General features: G+C 36.9%; 1 protein-coding gene and 1 long non-coding RNA gene across 6 annotated transcripts in view; both read left to right on the top strand.

Annotated features, from left to right (window-relative positions):
* LOC308650070 overlaps positions 1 to 19,094 on the top strand; it is a 637,596-nt gene that overhangs the window by 474,049 nt on the left and 144,453 nt on the right. The gene's annotated exons all lie outside the window — the stretch shown is intronic.
* Positions 1 to 19,094, top strand: part of ILRUN (inflammation and lipid regulator with UBA-like and NBR1-like domains) — a 93,229-nt gene that overhangs the window by 56,177 nt on the left and 17,958 nt on the right. For 3 of the 5 annotated variants that reach the window (XM_081294314.1, XM_081294313.1, XM_081294312.1), the window contains one exon: positions 18,289 to 18,617. In XM_081294314.1, coding sequence (XP_081150440.1) covers positions 18,289 to 18,617 — 329 coding nt within the window. The remainder of the gene's footprint in view (positions 1 to 18,288; positions 18,618 to 19,094) is intronic. The other 2 variants (XM_081294316.1, XM_081294315.1) reach the window with 1 other exon arrangement.

Below are 19,094 nucleotides of genomic sequence, written 5' to 3'. Positions count from 1 at the left end.
TAAGTGTCTGATTCTCAACACAATTCATTTGTGAGTTCCAGCATTCTTTTTACTGACTTTGATACCCCTATCATACTATCCCACCAAAAGAATTAACTTTTTAGATTTTATCTGAATAGCAAATACTAGCAAATAGTGGTATTAGCAAATTCTAGTACTTAGTGTATGTATGTTAAGTGTTTGTAATAGACTTTTTACAAGTCCTTAGGAGGGTAATGGACACATTTTCTGGATGAGGAAACTGAATACCAGAGAAAACAAGTGATTTGCCTGAGGTCTAGTAAAAGTTATGGATTGCCTATGAATTAGAGTTATAAATTTACAAAAGTAATTCTGTCATTTTTGTTATTAATTTGCCTATACATGTTGAATTTGATGAGGGTGGGGGGATGTATGATCCCCGAGTCCTTTATTCAGGTCTAGAATGGACATGAAGGTGGGAGTAAGGTCAGGGTTTCTCTTAGGCAATTGGATAGATGTCACTGTTCCACAAATTCCCCCTGCTTTTTAAAACACACATACAGGGCTGGGGTTGTGGCTCAGTGGTAGAGTGCTCGCCTAGCATGTGTGAGGCCCTGGGTTCGATCCTCAGCACCACATATAAATAAATAAAATCTAAAATTTTTTTAAAAAGTAAAAACAAAAAGATAAAATCAATAACCAAGATCATTTAAAACACACACACACACACACACACACACACACACACACACACACACTCTTTAGGACTTTGGGTTCTGGACATTGAGTAAGCAGCATGAATTATCCCCCTTTAGCCTGAGCAGCAACAGCAGCATGCTTCTCCACCTTCTAGCATAGTGTCCTCATCCAAATTCTCCTAGAGATTTATCCCTGCATCCTAACTATTTCCTGTAAACTATAGGGGTCTCATTTGAAGTAAGCTAATGTTGAGTGATACCTTGGTTATTTTGTGCTGATGGGTGTTTCTCCTACTTGAGATAGTCCCTCATGTTAAATACCTCACATGGATTCCTAGAGACATTTCACATGTAGAATATATATTTGCACATTATTCATTTAGTTTCTCAGAGGTTAGAGATAAACCTTTTCCTAGCTTCAAAACCACAATATACTAGGAAACTTACTGAGTATTCTATGTAAGGCACAGATTGTGTATTTCCTAAAAGCTTTGTAAGTTCTTCTCATTTCTCCATTTTATAACATGTCCTCCTTAGCCAGGTCATGTGAGAGTTTCCCTTTTTTTTATTATTTTTTTTAGTTGTAGTTGGACACAATACCTTTATTTTATCTATTTATTTTTATGTGGTTCTGAGGATTGAACCCAGGGCCTCACACATGTGAGGTGAGAGCCACAACCCCCGCCCAGAGTTTCTCTTCTTATGCCTCTTTTATTTTAATTGATGGTGTTATTAAAGAAGCTCTGGTTTTGTGTATATGGACTTCCTCTCTAGAATCCATGGTGTCTTCTACTTACATGCTATCCTGCCTGGCATTTCGGCTAGTTCTTTTGACCTTTTAACATATTTTTTTTTCACCTTAAAATGTTATTATTTTATGTTGTTCTCAAAAAGTCTTCTTTTATTTGCTTCTAGTGTCCTCACCATAAGATGCTCAGTGTTTCACTTGTGATCTCTGGATTTCTTAAGTGTCAGATATATGAGCAACACTTTGAAAATAAGATTTTTACCTTTGATGAGAGAAATGCTAGCTAAGCTGATTGTGACTTGTATGAGAAATGTTTTAGAAAGGGCCATTTAAAAATGTAACTGAGATCTGAAATTCTAAAATATTTTCATGTTATGAGATGATAGACTAGTTCACCTTCAGAGAAGGAAATCTGTTGCATTGCTACCAGGTGGTGGTGATTATTTGGTGATCTTGTCAAGGTAGTTGTGCGTGAGATAGAGATAAAGTGAACTGAACATGTTGGTACATGTCTATAATCCCAGCAACTCAGGAGGCTAAAGCAGGAGGATCATAATTTTGTGCCCAGCTTCAGCAAAGTAGTGAGACCTTGTCTCAAAATGAGATTAAAAAGGGTTGGGGATGTAGCTCAGTGGTAGAGCACCCCTGGATTCAATCCCCAAACTGCAAATAAGTAAATAAATAAGTAAATAATAAAACAGTATAAATATAAATAATATAAGAAATGAAAGGGTAATGTGAAATGACTGTTTTGTTCAGATTAACTTCTAAAATGCAGACATGTACTAGGCACAGTGGTGCACTCTTGTAATCCATCAACTCAGGAGACTGAGGCAGGATGATCAGAAGTTCAAGGCCAGCCTCAGCAACTTAGTGAGACTTTGTCTCAAAATAAAAAGGGCTAGGGATGTGGCTTCGTGGTAAAGCACCCCTGGGTTCACCAGTACCAAGAAAATAGATAAAATGCAGATGTGTAGTTCTGGAACCTCCACAAACTATAGAAAAGCAAAAAATCAGATGAAGCAGCAATTTCTTCTGAAGGGGTGCGCTGTTTAACAACATATTTACATGTATTAGGTGTGAAGCATCAAAGTTTTAGACTAATTTGTCATTAAGCTGTGATTATTGTTAATGTGTGTTGTTCACTGTATAATTAGTTTTATTATTCCTCAACAGGAACGTGCCTGTATACACACACATGAATTTGAAAGGAAGGCAAAAGTATAATTTGAAAGCAGCACTTTTTTTTCTTGTGGTAGCTAGATTCCTTCTAGATAAGTCTCTGTTCTGGAATGTTAAATTCTAACGATTCTAAATTTAAGGGAGTCATAGTTCCTTATAAAATGTTTTTAAGCAAGTATACTTCTTTTTTTTTTTTTCCCGTGGACACAACATCTTTATTTTATTTTTATGTGGTGCTGAGGATCAAACCCGCGCCCCGCGCATGCCAGACAAGCGCGTTAATACTTGAGCCACATCTCCCTGGCCCAAGTATACTCTTAATAAATATACTGGGCTGGGGTTGTGGCTCAGTGGTAGAGAACTTGCCTAACACATGTGAGGCACTGGGTTTGATTGTCAGCACGGCATTAAAAAAAAAAAAGATATTGTGGCCATTTACAAATAAAAATAAAAATGAGATATCAATATATTTAATATTAAAAGGAAAATACATAGTTATAAGACCATTGGCTCTTTTAAGATTAAATACTTAGGCATAACTTTCCTATTATAATTGCTTTTTAATATTTATTATTAATAAGTGCTATACATCAGGATAGATCTAATTAAAGAGTATTTTACTTACTTAGAGAATATAGCCATCATAATACAGCATTTATAAATAGAACTTACCACACTTGCTTGATTCTTATGTAGCAATAATTTTAATGCTTCATTGATTTACTTATTACTTTTCTTGTGGAGGTAAGGGGATAAGCCACTACAGGTTAAATTAATACATTGGTTGTATGATTCATAATGATTTCAAAAAAAATTAAAACTAGGGGGAAAAAAGTAAGACTTAAAATTTCTCACATAGAAAGATGTTTAAATATATGCTCATTTGAAAAATGTTTCAAATGAGAAATTCTTAACAAAATTTTTCTGAATTTTTAAATTTTGTGATGGGAATTTTTAGTAAATGTCATTGCCCCTAGATCAAACTAGAGCCTAATTATCTTATAAATTAGGAAGCAAGCATAATTTCCTTTCAAAATTCAGTACATGCTTTACAACTAATATGTGGTTGGTTATTCTTTAACAGAATGATGATTGGTGTCTAAAATGATGTATAGGACCTGTAAGTGGTGTTATCTAATATCTTAATATTTGATGCAATTTATTTTCTTTAATTAGTGCTCAGAATGTGGTCATAACATTATTTTTGGAAACCATCTATTAGCCTTGTAGTTAAAGGTGTGGGGATCTTTGAAGAGAATAGTCTCTTACTGAAAAGCAAATTGCATTCTGTTCCCGTAATAATGCTTTGACTAGCCACATAATGCTCTAATGGCTTTTCCTCTGGAATTGTAAAGTTATTTTTCAGTTAGAAATTAGTTCTTTCTCTAATCTTTATCTAGGGAGAAATAATACTTTTCTTTAGCTCTATTTTCCCCCCTTTTATCTTTAAAGAGCTTATGCTTTTCTTTCTTTACAAAAGGAATGTGAATGTTGGACATTTGGTCTCAGGAAGGAATGCTGTGAGCCTGTAACTGCTAGCCTCTGAATTTTTCTTTGTAGTGATCAATGTCCTTCTAGTTTCCTCTTAGGATTTTACTAAGAGTTTTGCTTGTACTTTGTTTTGACATGGCCTTGAAAGCAATTGAATTCTAGGGTGGGTTAGGCTTTGGCTTAATAGCTACTTCAATGTGACTTTTCCTTTTGATTTTGATTTTTCTCTTTTATATTTGGAAATCAGAAATGACTAAGAAAATAGATCTTATTCTGACCTAAGACTTACTTGAAGACTTTTTTAAATGTTTAATAACACATTGTATTTAATTCAAATATAGCTATATTATCATTTCCACATGTGGCTCTAGCTGCATTTCAAGTAAGTCACATGTGCCTAATGGCCTGCTGTTGGAGAGTTTAATCTATCATTACTAATATGTTGTGCCAATTTTTTGTTTCGTTTTGGGGTAAAAAATTTTATAGAACTGTTGTTATTTTTTCTTCTAAGGAATTTGCAGGTGAAACACTCTGGGTCTGGAGGTTTAGGTTTTCAGTTACTAATTCAATTTATTTTTATAACTAAAATCCTAAGTTATCAAATTTATGTGCATAATGTTTTTGTAATAGTCTCTTGTTATCTTTTTAATGCCTGTTATTTGGTGATAATCGCTTTCATTCTTGATATTTTGTGTCTCCTCTTTTTGTCCTTTCTCTTGGTACATTTCTCAATTTTATTGGTCTTTTCAAAGAACCAGCTTTTGATTTCATTGATTTTTTTTTTCACTTGGTTTTTCAGTTTTATGAAATTCTGCTCTTGATTGTATCATTTCTTTCCTTCTACTTAATTTGGATTTATTTTGTTCATTTTCTTTGTGAAATCGAGGTAATTGAGTTGAGCCTTCTTTTATAATACAGATATTTTTAGTACTATGAATTTTCCTCTACAGTTGCTTTTAGCAGCACTCTATATAACTTTTGAAATTCTGTTTTCATGTTCATGCAGCTCAAAATTATTATTATTATTTTAAATGTTTATTTATTTTTAGTTTTAGGTGGACACAATATCTTTATTTTGTTATGTGGTGCTGAGGATTGAACCCAGTGACACGTGCATGCCAGTTGAGCGCGCTATCATTTGAGCCACATCCCCAGCCCTTATTTTTTTTAATATATTTATATTTTAGTTGGACACAATACCTTTATTTTATTTATTTATTTTTATGTGGTGCTGAGGATTGAACTCAGGGCTTCCCACATGCTAGACAAGTGCTCTACCACTGAGCCACAGCTCCTACCCTCAAAATTATTTTCTAACTTCCCTAGAGATTTCTTGTTTGGCTCATGGATTATTTCTAAGCTTTTAGAAAAGTTTCCACACATTTTTTAGTAGTATCTAGCTTAATTGCATTGTGGTCAGAGAACATACTTTGTAAATTTTAATTTTAAAAAATTTGTTAAGATGCGACTTGGGGTATTGTCTGTTTTTGGTGAATATTCCAAGTGTACTTCAAAAGCATGTGTATTTTGCTACTTTTGAATGGAGTGCTCTAAACTATCAGATTTAGTTGGTTGCTGCTATTGTTCAATTCCTTAATATCATAGATTTCTTTTTTTTTTTAAACCCCTACTAGACTAGTTCTCTGTATACCTGAGAGAGCTGAGTTAAAGTGCCCAGCTCTAGTTGTGGATTTATCTATTTCTCCTTTCAGCTGTCAGGTTTTTGTTCATGTATTTTGAAACTCTTTTGTTAGGTACACACACATTTAGGATTGTTCTTTCTTCTAGGTGAATGACCTATTTATTATTATGTAATATCCCTCTTTTTTCCTAATAATTTTCTTTGCTCTTAAGTCCATTTTATCTAATTACAACATAACCACTTGTACTTTTGCTTGATTAGTTTTTACTTTTATAACAATGCCCTGTATTAGAAGCATTGAATAAGTGTTGGGTGGTGGTGGTTGTTATTAAAAGAACTATGTCATGACCCCTGTGTGTAGGAATCCCTCCCCAGTTGTTAAGTTGTCTGAAGAGTTTCTTAAGGTTTTTCTCTCTTAGATATCCTAATGATGTATTTACTTTGGGATCATGGTGGAGTCTTACAAGGGGATGCAGAGATTCCAAGTTATAAAACAAGAAAGGTATTGAATGCAACTGGATATGGAATTTCCAGCATCTCAGTGTAACTAATTTGGGAGGGGAGGATCTGAATCCTGAAAACTTCTTTCATAAAGGAGATTTGTTTGAATTTTTGATGCATTATAAAAAGTGAGGAGCAGTTACATTTTCATGCTCACAGATACTGGCCTCTTCAAAGGACCAAGGAGGTTGTTAGATTTGGAGTCATTCTTAGGTATTTGAAGGTGATAAAAAGTAGTTTTTAACTCTTTAGGGATATCAATGAACCACATGATAAAATGGGTGTCAGTAGATGTTTGAAGAGAGAGATTAAGACTGCACAGGTGAGGGAGACCTCTGAAGTATGTGTGCTGAAATAACAGGAAATAGTATTCAACAATGCCTTTGGTTTAAAAAAAAATGCTTTCTAGCTTCTGATTTCCTCTTTAGCATGTTAGTAGCTTAGAAGTTGCTACTCCAGCCTAATGAATAAAAGGCTAAAAAACTGAAAAATTAGTAATTCTTCTTAGATCCAGCAGAGATGTGAGGTCACAGGGTAAGCCACAACATCAGAAGTTGGATAGTCAGATATATAGTCCCAGCTTACTCAAGGCACCTACAAGTAGCCACCTGCACAGGAACCTGACAGAGTGAAACTCCTGTGTGACACTAGTCATCAAGGGCCGCCAAGCTTTTGTGAGTTTTGCTTCCAGGGGTTCTTCCAGGTTCTAGCAGTGAATATTGGAGAAGTATTTTCCAATGCTCTTGGCGAAGGAAGGGGAAAGGTGCCACCAGAGCCTTGTGTTCTTTTTAGCAAGGCTCGCCCCCAGGAGAAACTGTCCTCTGGTGCCTCACTGACCTGACCTGGGAAAAGGAGCCCCTCTCCCTGCCCCCCCCCCTTGGGCCATCTGTCCCATTTAAGGGGAAGAAATTGAGCAACACAGGTGAAGCACATAGTCCAGGAGTAAAAGCTTACCAAAGACTGAGACCTAATTGTGGGACTATGGAATATTACCTTTCTCCTCACACCTACTCTGCTTTATCACCAAAGGCTTTTTTACTGCAAAACACCCCCACCCCAAGCCCAAAATACACACTGGTAATTGAACCCAGAGGCATTTTACCACTGAACTTCACCTGGTGTCATTGTCCCCACTTGTTTTTTTTTTTTTTTTTTTTTTTTAATTTTGAGACCAGGTCTCACTAAGTTGACTAGACGGGCCTCAAACTTGCAATCCTCCTACCTAAGCCTCTTGAGTAGCTGGGATTATAGGTATGTACCACTACTCCAAGCTGCTGTAGCTCCTTTAAACCCAGTACTTCATGTCTACCTTTGAGCAAGAGAGACATCCTAAATGGCCCCCCCCCCCAAAAAAAAAAACCCACAATTTAATGAGATTGAAGAGCATCAGAACTAGAGTCATTTTCGGTAGAAATGTCAGAATTATTAGATCAGGAATTTTTAAAAACTATAAATAGCATGCTACCTTCACAATAGAGAAAGAACATGAAAGATAGATTAACGTAACAAGAGAGATGGAAATTCTAAGATCGAATGAAAAAGAAATGCTAGAGATAAAAGGACAACAGCACTGTAACAGAAATGAAGAGTGCCTTTATGGGTTCTTTAATAGATTGGACACAGCTGAGGAAAGAATCCTTGAGCTTGAAGATATGTGAATAGAAATCTCAAAACTGAAAAAGATTGCAAAAAATTGGAACAGAATACCTAAGAACTATGGCCCAATTGCAAAAGGTAACATATGTGCTCAATGGGAATGTCAAAAGGAAAAGAGGAACAGAAGAAATATTTGAAAGAATAATGACTTAGAATTTCCCCCAAATTAGTGTCAGAAAGCAAAAAATTGGAACAGAATACCTAAGAACTATGGCCCAATTGCAAAAGGTAACATATGTGCTCAATGGGAATGTCAAAAGGAAAAGAGGAACAGAAGAAATATTTGAAAGAATAATGACTTAGAATTTCCCCTAAATTAGTGTCAGAAAGCAAACCAGTGATCCAGGAAGCTCAGAGAACAAACACCAAGCCAGACAAAGCCCCCAAAAGGAAAAAGACCATTTCCGCTTGATTTCAAGATGACTTATAAAGTTGCAATTATTGTGGAAAGAAAGAATAAAGAAATAGATCAGGGTTGGGATTGTAGCTCATTGGTGGAGCACTTACCTCACACTTGTGAGGCACTGGGTTTGATTCTCAGCACCACATAAAAATAAATAAATAAAAATATTGTGTCCATCTGCAACTAAAAAGATATTTTAAAAAAATAAATAGATCAGCAGAACAGAGGACTTAGAAACAGACTTATAGAAATACAAAAGAGCAAAGGAAATATACCAGAGAACAGGTAGTCTTTTATTCAAAAGATGGTGCTGAACATCCATATTGCAAAAAGGTGAATCTGAACATAGACCTTACACACCTGCCACAGAAGGCTTTTCTCTGTAAAAGGGACTGCTGAATAAGAAGATGATAAGCCACCGACTGGGAGAAAAATATTTGCAAAGGACATGTGATAAAAAATCATTACCAAAATAGAAAAGCTCATAAAACTCAACAGTAAGAAAATGAACAACTCAGTTAAAGAATGGGCCAAACACCTGAACAGAAATCTCACTAAAGGTACACAGATGACAAATAAACATATGTTATCAGGAAATTAAAGCCACAAGATATCACCACATATCTTTTAGAACAGCTAAAATTCAGAACACTGACGGCATCAAATGCTGGCGAGAATATGGAACAGCAAGAACTCTCATTCACTGCTGGTGAGAACGCAAAGTGGTACAGCCACTTTGAAAGGTGGATTGTCAGTTTCTCCCAAAACTACACATATTCTTGCCATGTGGTTCATCATATTTTCTCACATGAGTTTAAAACTTAGGTCCACGCAAAAACCTGACCATAGGTGTTTATAGCAGCTTTAGTCAAAAGTTATCAAAACTTGAATGCAGCCAAGATGTTATTCAGTAGCTGAATGGACAAACTGGTACATTTACACTGTGGAATATTATTTAATGCTCAAAAGAAATGAGCCATTAAGTCATGAAAAGAGACATGGAAGAACCTTACATGCATATCACTAAATGAAAGAGGCCTCTGTGAAAAGACTGTGAATTGAATGGTTCAGTGACATTCTGGAAAAGAAAACTGGATATAGTAAAAACCTTAATGGTTGCTGGGGTTAGAGGTAGGGAGGGATGAAAAATCAGAGTATAAAGAACTTTAACTGAATGACAATACAGTGGAGATATGTCACTGTACATTTGTCAACACCCATGGAATACACACTACCAAGTGTGATCCCTAATGTAAATCTAGGCCTTTAGTGTTGGTTCGTCATTTTTGTATAGTGTATCAGTGTAGTGTGGCATGTTGATAGTGGGTGTTGTACATAAATGAAGAAGGGGAGTATACAGAAAATCTCTCTTCTTTTCTCTTGATTTACTACCAACCTAAAACTGCTCTAAAAATGTGAATTATATTGAAAAATGCTTCTCAGTAAGAAAAATAATGAACATTAAGAAACATTTGAGCTAGGAAAATATCTTGGCCTATATGAGGTATTTGGCAAAATGGTAAGACCAAAGACATTTGATTTGGTAGCACACGCCTGTAATCCCAGCAGTTTGGGAGACTGAGGCAGGAGGATCACAAGTTCAAAGCCAGCTTCAGCAATTTAGACCTTATCTGAAAAAGGCCTGGGGATGTAGCTCAGTGGGTAAGTACACCTGGGTTCAATCCCTGGCACTCACCAAGGGTAACTAGTTACCATCAGCAATGCTGTTATAGACTTTTTTCCATAGTTATGTCCAAGGTAGAGTTTGAATTTCTTAAAAAAGGCAAGTGGTATTTGTCTTACTATTTTGCTCTTAAGTATTTAAGACAAACACATTAGCTCTGTAAAGTTAAACTTTAAAAGATGTGGACCAGAAGGAAGAGTTTAGATAATTTTTTTTAAACAGACGTTTAATGTTGAATTAGGTAAATTGGTTGGTAAGTCCAGTAGTTGACTTTCTGGTTATTGAACTGACTACTTAACTTGGAAGTACTTGTTTGAATATTTTATTTTGAATTGCCTTTTGATGAAAATAATGAAGATATCAAGACACACCTGTGTGCTTTAGTCACTATGGTTGAGAACTTCTGCAGAAGTGGTGAAGGGAGTAAGGATACCAACTTTCCCCCTTCTTGTTTATATATAAAGTTAGGAATATTTAAATGTTAAGCCTTTTTATCCAATTTTATATTTAAGTGCTTTTCAGCATTAATACCAAAATGATTGTTAAAAGGTCAGTTTTAATCTGTTGTATGCTAACTACATACAACTGGCTCTTAATTTTGATTCTTTGCATTATCCTTAAACATAATTGTACTGTGAATTTTTAGTTATTTTATGTTCTTAACTATAGTTTCATGCTATTTTTTAATTAACTTCATTTATTTTTTTTAAAATACGTTGCTGCAGTTTGAACCCCTTGCCTCACACGTGCTTGACAAGCCATCTACCACTAAGCCACAACTCCAGTCCCTCATGCTATTTTTTTCTGCAGTTGTGATACCATGCACTCTGATTATGCTTAGTTAGTAGGGTGTAGAAGTTTATATTATTGGGATGTTAATATTTATATCTTTTCTGTTAGGAAAAATTGTCTCCATAGGTATTATTTCCTGATTGGTGGGACACTTAAAACTGAGTTGGGCTGGCACAGTATTGTACCCCTGTAGTCCCAGTGACTTGGGAGGCCGACATAGGAGGATTACAAGTTGGAGGCCAGCCTCAGAAATTTAGTGAGGCCCTGTTTCAAAATAAAAAAGGGCTGGGAATGTGGCTCAATGGTGAATGCTTCTGGTTTCAATCCCCAGTATCACAAAAACAAAACACACACACAAAAAACAACTGAGCTACATCTGGTTGGGAGTGCTACAGGGTATCAAAGGTAATAAGCATTAACATTAGGATTAAAAAAACCTAATTTCTGGCAGATGTGGTGGCACATGCCTGTAATCCCAGCAGCTCAGGAGGCTGAGGTAGGAGGATTGAAAGTTTAAAGCCAGCTTCAGCAACTTAATGAGGCCCTGAGTAACTTAGGGAAACTCTGTTTCAAAATAAAAAGGACTTGGATGTTGCTCAGTGGTTAAGAACCCCTAGGTTCAATCCTTGAAACAACAAGGAAAAAAGAAAGGAAAAAAAAAACCACAAAACAACACAAAACAAAATCTGATGTCCAGTTCTGCTTCTATCTATAATAAATTACTGATTGACCTTCAACACTATCAAAGTCACTGGGACTCAGGTGTTTTTATTTTGATTGATTCTGGGGAAACATACAGCATTTATTGTTTTGACTATCTTGTAAGTATGCAGTTCAGTGAGTTAAGTACATTTACATTGTTATACAACCATTGCCAACGTACACCTTGGAAGTCTTTGATCTTGCAACTGAAACTCCATACCCATTAGTAATCAGTTCCCATGCTTCCTCTCTGCCTCTGAAAACCACCATTCTGCTTTCTATGATTTTGACTACTTTAGGTGCCTCATGTAAGTGGAATCAGCATTCATTCTTTTGTGACTGGCTTATGTCACTTACCATGAGGTCTTCAAGGTTTATTTATATTGTAGCATATATTAGAATTTCCATTTTTAAGGTTGAGTAATATTCCATTGTATGTAAATACTACATTTTGTTTATCCATTCATCTTTCAGTGGACAGTTGAGTTGTTTCCATCTTTTGGCTGTTGTGAATAATGCTGCTACGAACATGGGTATACAAATACCTCCTTGAGACCCTGTTTTCATTCTTCTGGATGTATACCTAGAACTGACATATCTAGCAATTCCACTTCTATCTCTTAATTTTTTGAAGAATCATACTGTTTTCCACAATAGCTGTACTATTTTACTTTCCCATCAGTAGTGCATTATTAGGGTTCCAGTTTCTCCACATCCTCACCAACATTTGGTATTTTCTGAATGTTGATCCTAGCCACCTTCATGTATGATAGATGTTATCTCATCATGCTTTTAATTTGTATTTCCCTGATGATTATCGACATTGAATCTCTTTCATGTGCTTATTACACATTTGTGTATCCTCATAGAAGTGTCTATTTAGTCCTTTGCCCAATTTTAAATTGGGTATTTTTTCTGTTAATTTTTAGTAGTCTTTTTGATATTTATATCCCCATCCAGATATGTGATTTGTATTTTTTTTTCCATTTCATGGTTCACCTTTTCACTATTGATTACATGGAAGTTTTAGCTTTTATATCCAATGTATTTTAAAATTTTACTTTTTTCTGATGTCATATTCTAAAAAAGTAATTGCCAAATCCAGTGTTAGGAAGCTTTTCCTCTTCCCACTCCCCTTTTCCCTATGAGTTTTATAGTTTCAGCTCTTACATTTAGGTTTGTGGTCCTTTTTGAGTTACTTTTTGTTGGTGGTATGAGGTCAGGGTGCAACTTCATTCTTTCGTTTTCCCAGCACCGTTTTTTGAAGAATGTCCTTTGGCCATTAAATGGTCTTGTCACCTTTGTCTAAATTATTTGCCTCATGAACAGGAGGGTTTGTCTCCAGGCTCTCTATTCTGTTCCATTGGTCTGTATATCTATTTTTTCTGGCCAGTACCACACTGTTTCGATTACTGTAGCCTTGTAGTAAGTTGTGAAAACAGGAATGACTTCGTCTTTTCTTTCCGATTTGTTTCAATTACTCAGAATTATTTAGCTGTTAATGATGTTAAGATCAATCAGAGTTCAGGTTGTAATAGCCTCGATACCAGCCTTTTGCCTGATAGTTTAAACCGTTGTTGAATATTGTTAGAATCATTTAATTAGAGTTTACAAAGTGGTGATTTCTTTCATACTTGTTTTTGGGGACAGTTCTTCATCAATGATAACTTTATTGAATTTTAGTTTCTATAAAAGAGCTGGTTAAATGCTTAATTCTTCACCTTTGATTTCCAGTTTCTACAGAGTTGGCACTCTGTTGTGCTCAGCAGCTATTGAATAAAAAAGGAATTGAGGGTTTATTTTGTTTTCTTCTTCTTTATAGTTGTCATTATGAACTCTTAGACTTTCTATAGAAATCTGTTTTAATTCTTTGCAGATAGAGGCAAGGAATCTGTTTTTAACATAGAGTCTTCATGATCTTTTCTTAACCATATTTTTTTATTTATGCATTATAGTTGTGCATATTGGTAGGATTTGTTGTTACATTATTTGTACATTGACACAATATAACAATAGAATTTGGCCAGTATTATTCCCCAGTATTTCCCCTCCCCGTCTCCTCCCCCTCCCTTTAGTGCCTTTCCTCTACTGATCTCCCTCCAGTTTTCCTGAGACTCCCATCCTGCCCACCTTTCTTTTCCTTTTTCCTCTTTGGCTTTCATGTATGACAGAAAACATGCAACCCTTGGCCTTCTGAATTTCACAGCCTACATGATCTTGATGGAGTTGGTCTACCTGCAGAGCAGAATGATAGAATTTTATTGATTTAAAACAAGTTGTTATCTTCCATACCAAAGGTGTTATTCAGGGATGAGATAATGTCTAGTTTTATCAAAGGCTGAAGTTCTTATCACTGAAAATTATTTTTATTTTTTTTTTGTACCAGGGATTAAACCCAGGGGCACTCGATCTCTGAGCCACATCTCCAGTCCTTTTAAAAATATTTTTATTTAGAGAGACAGTCTCACTGCATTACTCAGGGCCTCACTAAGTTGCGGAGGCTGGCTTTGAACTCAGGATCCTCCTGCCTCAGCCTCCTAAGCCACTGGGTTTACAGGTGTGCGCCACCGCACCTAGCTGTACTGATTTTTAACAATTTTATTTTACTAGCAAATTATAGATGCTTGTTCGTGCTTATTTTGATATAATTTGATCATTGTGTTACCTAATTTTAGATACGCCAGATTTTCAAAAGCATTCTTACCATAATCTGAGAGGTCTTTGCATATCAGTGTGATCTGTTAGATTATAGACGTGGGCTCCGTCTGAGTAAAGTGTTTTTCTTTTATTCTACACTTCAGATAGTCTAAGTTTAAGAAATAAAAAGGGTATGGTTTTTCTTTAGTAATTTATTGTATATTTCTATGAAAGGAAGTTTATATTTTAATAATAAGGTTTGTCATCTATAAAAAGGCCGAATTGAATGGTATAATATTCACAGAGCCTTCTATCTGCAAAGTTCTGACTCAGGTGTCACCCGAAGGCTAGACATTTTAAAATCATGTTTCTCCATTTGCTTACTAAGTTCTGACTAAGTTTACTGGGTACTTGTTTCTACCTTGACTGCTTTTCTGGGATGTCTTCTTGGCTCCCCCCCCCCCCCCCCCGCTTTCTCCACTTTTCTTTTTCTTTTTCTTTTTCTTTTTTAACTGTGCGTTAGAGTTGAACATAATGGTGGTATTTGTTGGGTATTTGTACACCACACAGCGTGACAGTATGGTTTGGTCAGTACCACTCCCCAGCACTTCCCTCTTCCCTCCTTCTATGCCCTTTTCTCTGCTGATCTCCCTTTGATTTTTCATGAAATCCCCACTTCCCTCTTTCTTTTCCTTTCTTCCACATGAGAGAAAACATATGACCCTTTACCTTCTGAGTTTAGCTTATTTTGCTTTACATAATGATCTGACGTTCCATTTTCCTGCAAATGATGTAATTCCATAATTTCAGGTGTCTGCTCACGGACACCTAGGCTGGTTCCATAGTTTGGCTCTGGTGAATTGTGCTGCTATAAACATGGGTATGCATGTATCAATATAGTATGATGACTTTAATTCTTTAGGCTAAATATTGAAGAGTAGTGTTCCTGGGTTATATGGTAGTTAGGTCTTTTTCTACTCTGTAGAGGAACCTCCATACTGATTTCCATAGTGGTTGTACTAATTTACAATGCCACCAATAGTGTAAAGGTGTTCCCTTTTCTTTACATCCTCTCCATCATTTATTATTATTATTTGTATTCTTGTTGACTATTTTTTGACTTATTCTTGTTATGTGTCTATGGGTCAAGATACTAAGGCCTAGGAAGTGGTAAGTAGCTGTATAGTTAGTTCCCTTTGCTTGGGCTCCCAAGTTCCTACCGTAGACAAACAAGTATGAGTTTAAAGAGCCAGTCATTCTGAGAGGTGGGATGTCTTAGTCTGCTTCTAGATGAAGTCTGACCCTGGGCCCATTTCTTTTACCATTCAACCTCAGATTCTTTCTCCTGAAACTGAAGCAGTTTCATTGGTTGATTCTCTTTTAAAAGGCTGTGATTGATAAATATCTAGCTAACAGTTTATTTCAGTAATCAAGTCATTCAGGCACAAATTGGGAATGGCCAGCCTCTATGAAACAAGCCTTTTGGGCCATCTTTACCTTTTTGTTTGTTTGAGTACAAATATACGTATACTATGCAGGGGGTGAATACACTCTGGAGTGCAAGGCCCAGCAGCCATCTACAGGCCTGAAACTGTACCACACAGAAGGCATACTTTCCTGTTGCTGATGACCCACGATGGTGATAACTTTAGTGGATCAGAATTGGTGTTTATAAATCAGGGGCTTCTCAAATGATCTTTCTTCCACAGTTACTGTGTAGAATCAGTGCAACAGCCAAGGCAAAGAGGTGGCTTAAGTGAAATAAGACCCAGTGAGTTAGAGAAGCTTTAGTTCTCAAAGCTAGGGGAAGAAATGTCGTTAGTTTCCTTCAATGATAATGGCTTTCAGAAGAGCGTCCATTCTCATAAGCATTTAGTTCCTGAGCTAAGACAGTGAAGCACATGATCTGTCCAGAATATGCTGAATTTATAGACTCAGAAAAGAATTTTTAAAATAGATGGGTAGAAGACAAAGAGTTGGGAAAAGTGAACAGTAGTAGAATATGGTACCTCTGATTAAAAATCTAGGATGAGAGAGCATGGAGCAACTCTCCCTCAGGTGACTGCCTTCAGATTGTTCTTTAAGGTCTTTACTGTGTTGGTTCATGAGATTAACTCTGAATCTTGAACATAAGTCCTCTGACCCACCATTCCTGGCACTGCCCAGATCTCTAAGTGGGATGGTGCACATACAACGCTAGATCAGTAGGTGCACTAGTTTGTGTGAACATTTACATTTTCTTTAATGGTAAGCATTGTCTGGAAGGGGGGGTGTGTGACCATGCCTGTGAGTCATGCTAGTGCTGCTAGTGGCTTTAGCTTCCCCTTCTCCTAGTTGAAGAGGTGCTAATTCCAGAAGTGAACAGAAGATGTCACTGCATCTCCATTTAGTAGGCTTCCTGGTGGTTGGTACAACCAGTTCTCAATATAGCTACCAGATCACCATACTTAACTATTATGGCTGTATAACATTCTGAGTTCCCCTGCTTTAACCCAAATAAAAAATTGAGTAAACCAAAGAGGGAATTCCTCAAGTTTTCTTACTTGTCTTTTTTTAGTTTGTTTGATCTAGACTTATATATTACTGTATTTCTAGGTAGCTGACAAAATGTATTTGCCTTTTCTTGTCACCGTTTCAGCACCTATTTGGGAGCCTAGATAGTTTTTCACAGTTGTTTTCAACAGGGTTCAACTATTGAAAAGTTTACTGGCCTTTCAGGAGCTTACTTTGAGCGTGGGGGGGGGGGTGTACCAGGGATTGGACGCCCCCATCAACCTCTGAGCCATGTCCCCAGCTCTATTTTGTATTTTATTTAGAGACAGGGCCTCACTGAGTTGCTCAGCGCCTCACTGTTGCTGAAATTGGTTTCCAGCTTGTGATTCTCCTGCCTCAGCCTCCCAGGATACTGGAATTACAGGCATGTGCCACCATGCCCAGCTTGGTAGCTTACTTTTTTTTTTTCCTAAATATTTTTGTTATTGACAGGCCTTTATTTATTTATATGTGGTCCTTAGAATCAAACCCAGTGCCTCACACATGCTAGGCAAGCACTCTACCACCCAGCCCCAGTCCTCGGTAGCTTACTTTTTTTTTTTTTTTTTTTTTTTAAAGAGAGAGTGAGAGAGGTGGAAAGAGAGAGAGAGAGAATTTTTAATATTTATTTTTTAGTTCTTGGCGGATACAACATCTTTGTTTGTATGTGGTGCTGAGGATCGAACCCGGGCCGCGCGCATGCCAGGCGAGTGCGCTACCGCTTGAGCCACATCCCCAGCTCGGTAGCTTACTTTTTAAAAAGCATTCAGCAGGAATGTAGAGGACAGTGTCCTGAAGTGAGATGCTGAATACCAAAGAAAAACAGCTACTTTATTTTTCTGTCTGAATCCTTAGCTTTGGCAGTTGAGAAAATCAGAAACTGAATTATGACCTAAGGATCTATGGTGCCTATTTTTAGAAAACCTGTTCAGTATACATAGGTAGTAGGGTTTCCTGTGTTACACAGAAACAAAGTTGGTGGTCAGTTGGATTACTGTAGAATGTCTGAGGCCTTCCAAAGTTATGGTGTGTTTTGATCAGATGGATTGAGAAAATAGAGTCATATATGTCCCAGTTTGGCTAGGTTAGTGCTGGTTTTACACCTCTTACTCGTGTGATTATTAATAGTTCCCTTTTTTACTCTCAGTTGTCCTAGTTTGGACAATATATGGTCACTTTAAATTAGCCTAAAAAGAGAGGTTAATATGTTGCAGTTTTAGTCATATTTTTTGACTTATGAACTATGGCTTCCCTGAATTTCTAAGTTGAACATATGCAGGATAACGTAAAACTTACAAAAAGCTGTTGATTCTTGCAAAGATAGTTTTTTAGTTTCTGTTTTCATTGTTCTCTGGAGTAATGAGTTCCAAAAATAGCTGTGCAATCAGAATCAACTTGTAAGCTTTTACAAATAAGAGTTTCATGGTTCTCACCACACATCCATACCAGAGTTTGTACTTACCATTACATTAAAAATATAGAAGTATATGCAGTTCAAATGCTCTTGACAACTTTGTCAGCAAGCTTTTAAAAGCTATCATATAGATAATGATTTCTGTTGTTTGTATGGTGTTTGGGGTGGGGGGCGGGTGGTTGATGATGGCTGCCTGGGCCTCAGAGGTGTGCCTGGCATTGATATGAGTTGCCTTTTCATTTCAGATGTCATCTGGGTGATTCTCAGTGTGGAGGTGGGTGGACTGTTAGGAGTAACGCAGCAGCTGTCATCTTTTGAAACGGAGTTCAACACACAGCCTCATCGCAAGGTAGAAGGAAACTTCAACCCGTTTGCCTCTCCCCAAAAGAACCGACAATCAGATGAAAACAACTTAAAAGACCCTGGGGGTTCCGGGTTCGACTCGATCAGCAAAAACACATGGGCTCCTGCTCCTGACCAAACCGAGCAAGATCAGAATAGACTCTCACAGAACTCTGTAAATCTGTCCCCCAGCAGTCACGCAAACAACTTATCAGTAGTGACTTACAGTAAGGTAGGTGCCCTCGGAGAAGAGGAGAAGGGATAGGTGGTGGGCCTTGGGATTCGTGATACCCCTTCTTGGCAAACCTAGAATCCTGACTGTCACTCAGTGGAGGTGGCTCTGTGAGACTGCTCACCTCTTCTGCCAACACCAGCAACACAAATGCCTACCCCTTCTCCCCTCCCCCACCCCACATCTTGTGGATATTGCTGCATCCACATTTTATAATTTACTCCCATCTCTCTGTTCTGGTTTGAATGTTGAAAGACCGACTTTTTTTTTTTTTTTTTAAACCATTAGCATTTACGAAACAAAAGCAAATGTCAAAATATCACTAGCCATGCTTCCAGTATGGATGTAAACAAAGATGAGAGCACAACAACACACATTTGGGATTTGTTTCTAATTGATTGTTTGGGGTGCTCCCCCCATGAGTAGAAAGAGAATCTCGGTTATCTTGTCCTTATTATTGTTGTTGGACTTTCACTT

Source organism: Spermophilus citellus, assembly GCF_964194105.1.
Source record: "Spermophilus citellus genome assembly, chromosome: 5".
NCBI lineage: Eukaryota > Metazoa > Chordata > Mammalia > Rodentia > Sciuridae > Spermophilus > Spermophilus citellus.
This window is presented reverse-complemented; position numbering and strand designations above follow the sequence as displayed.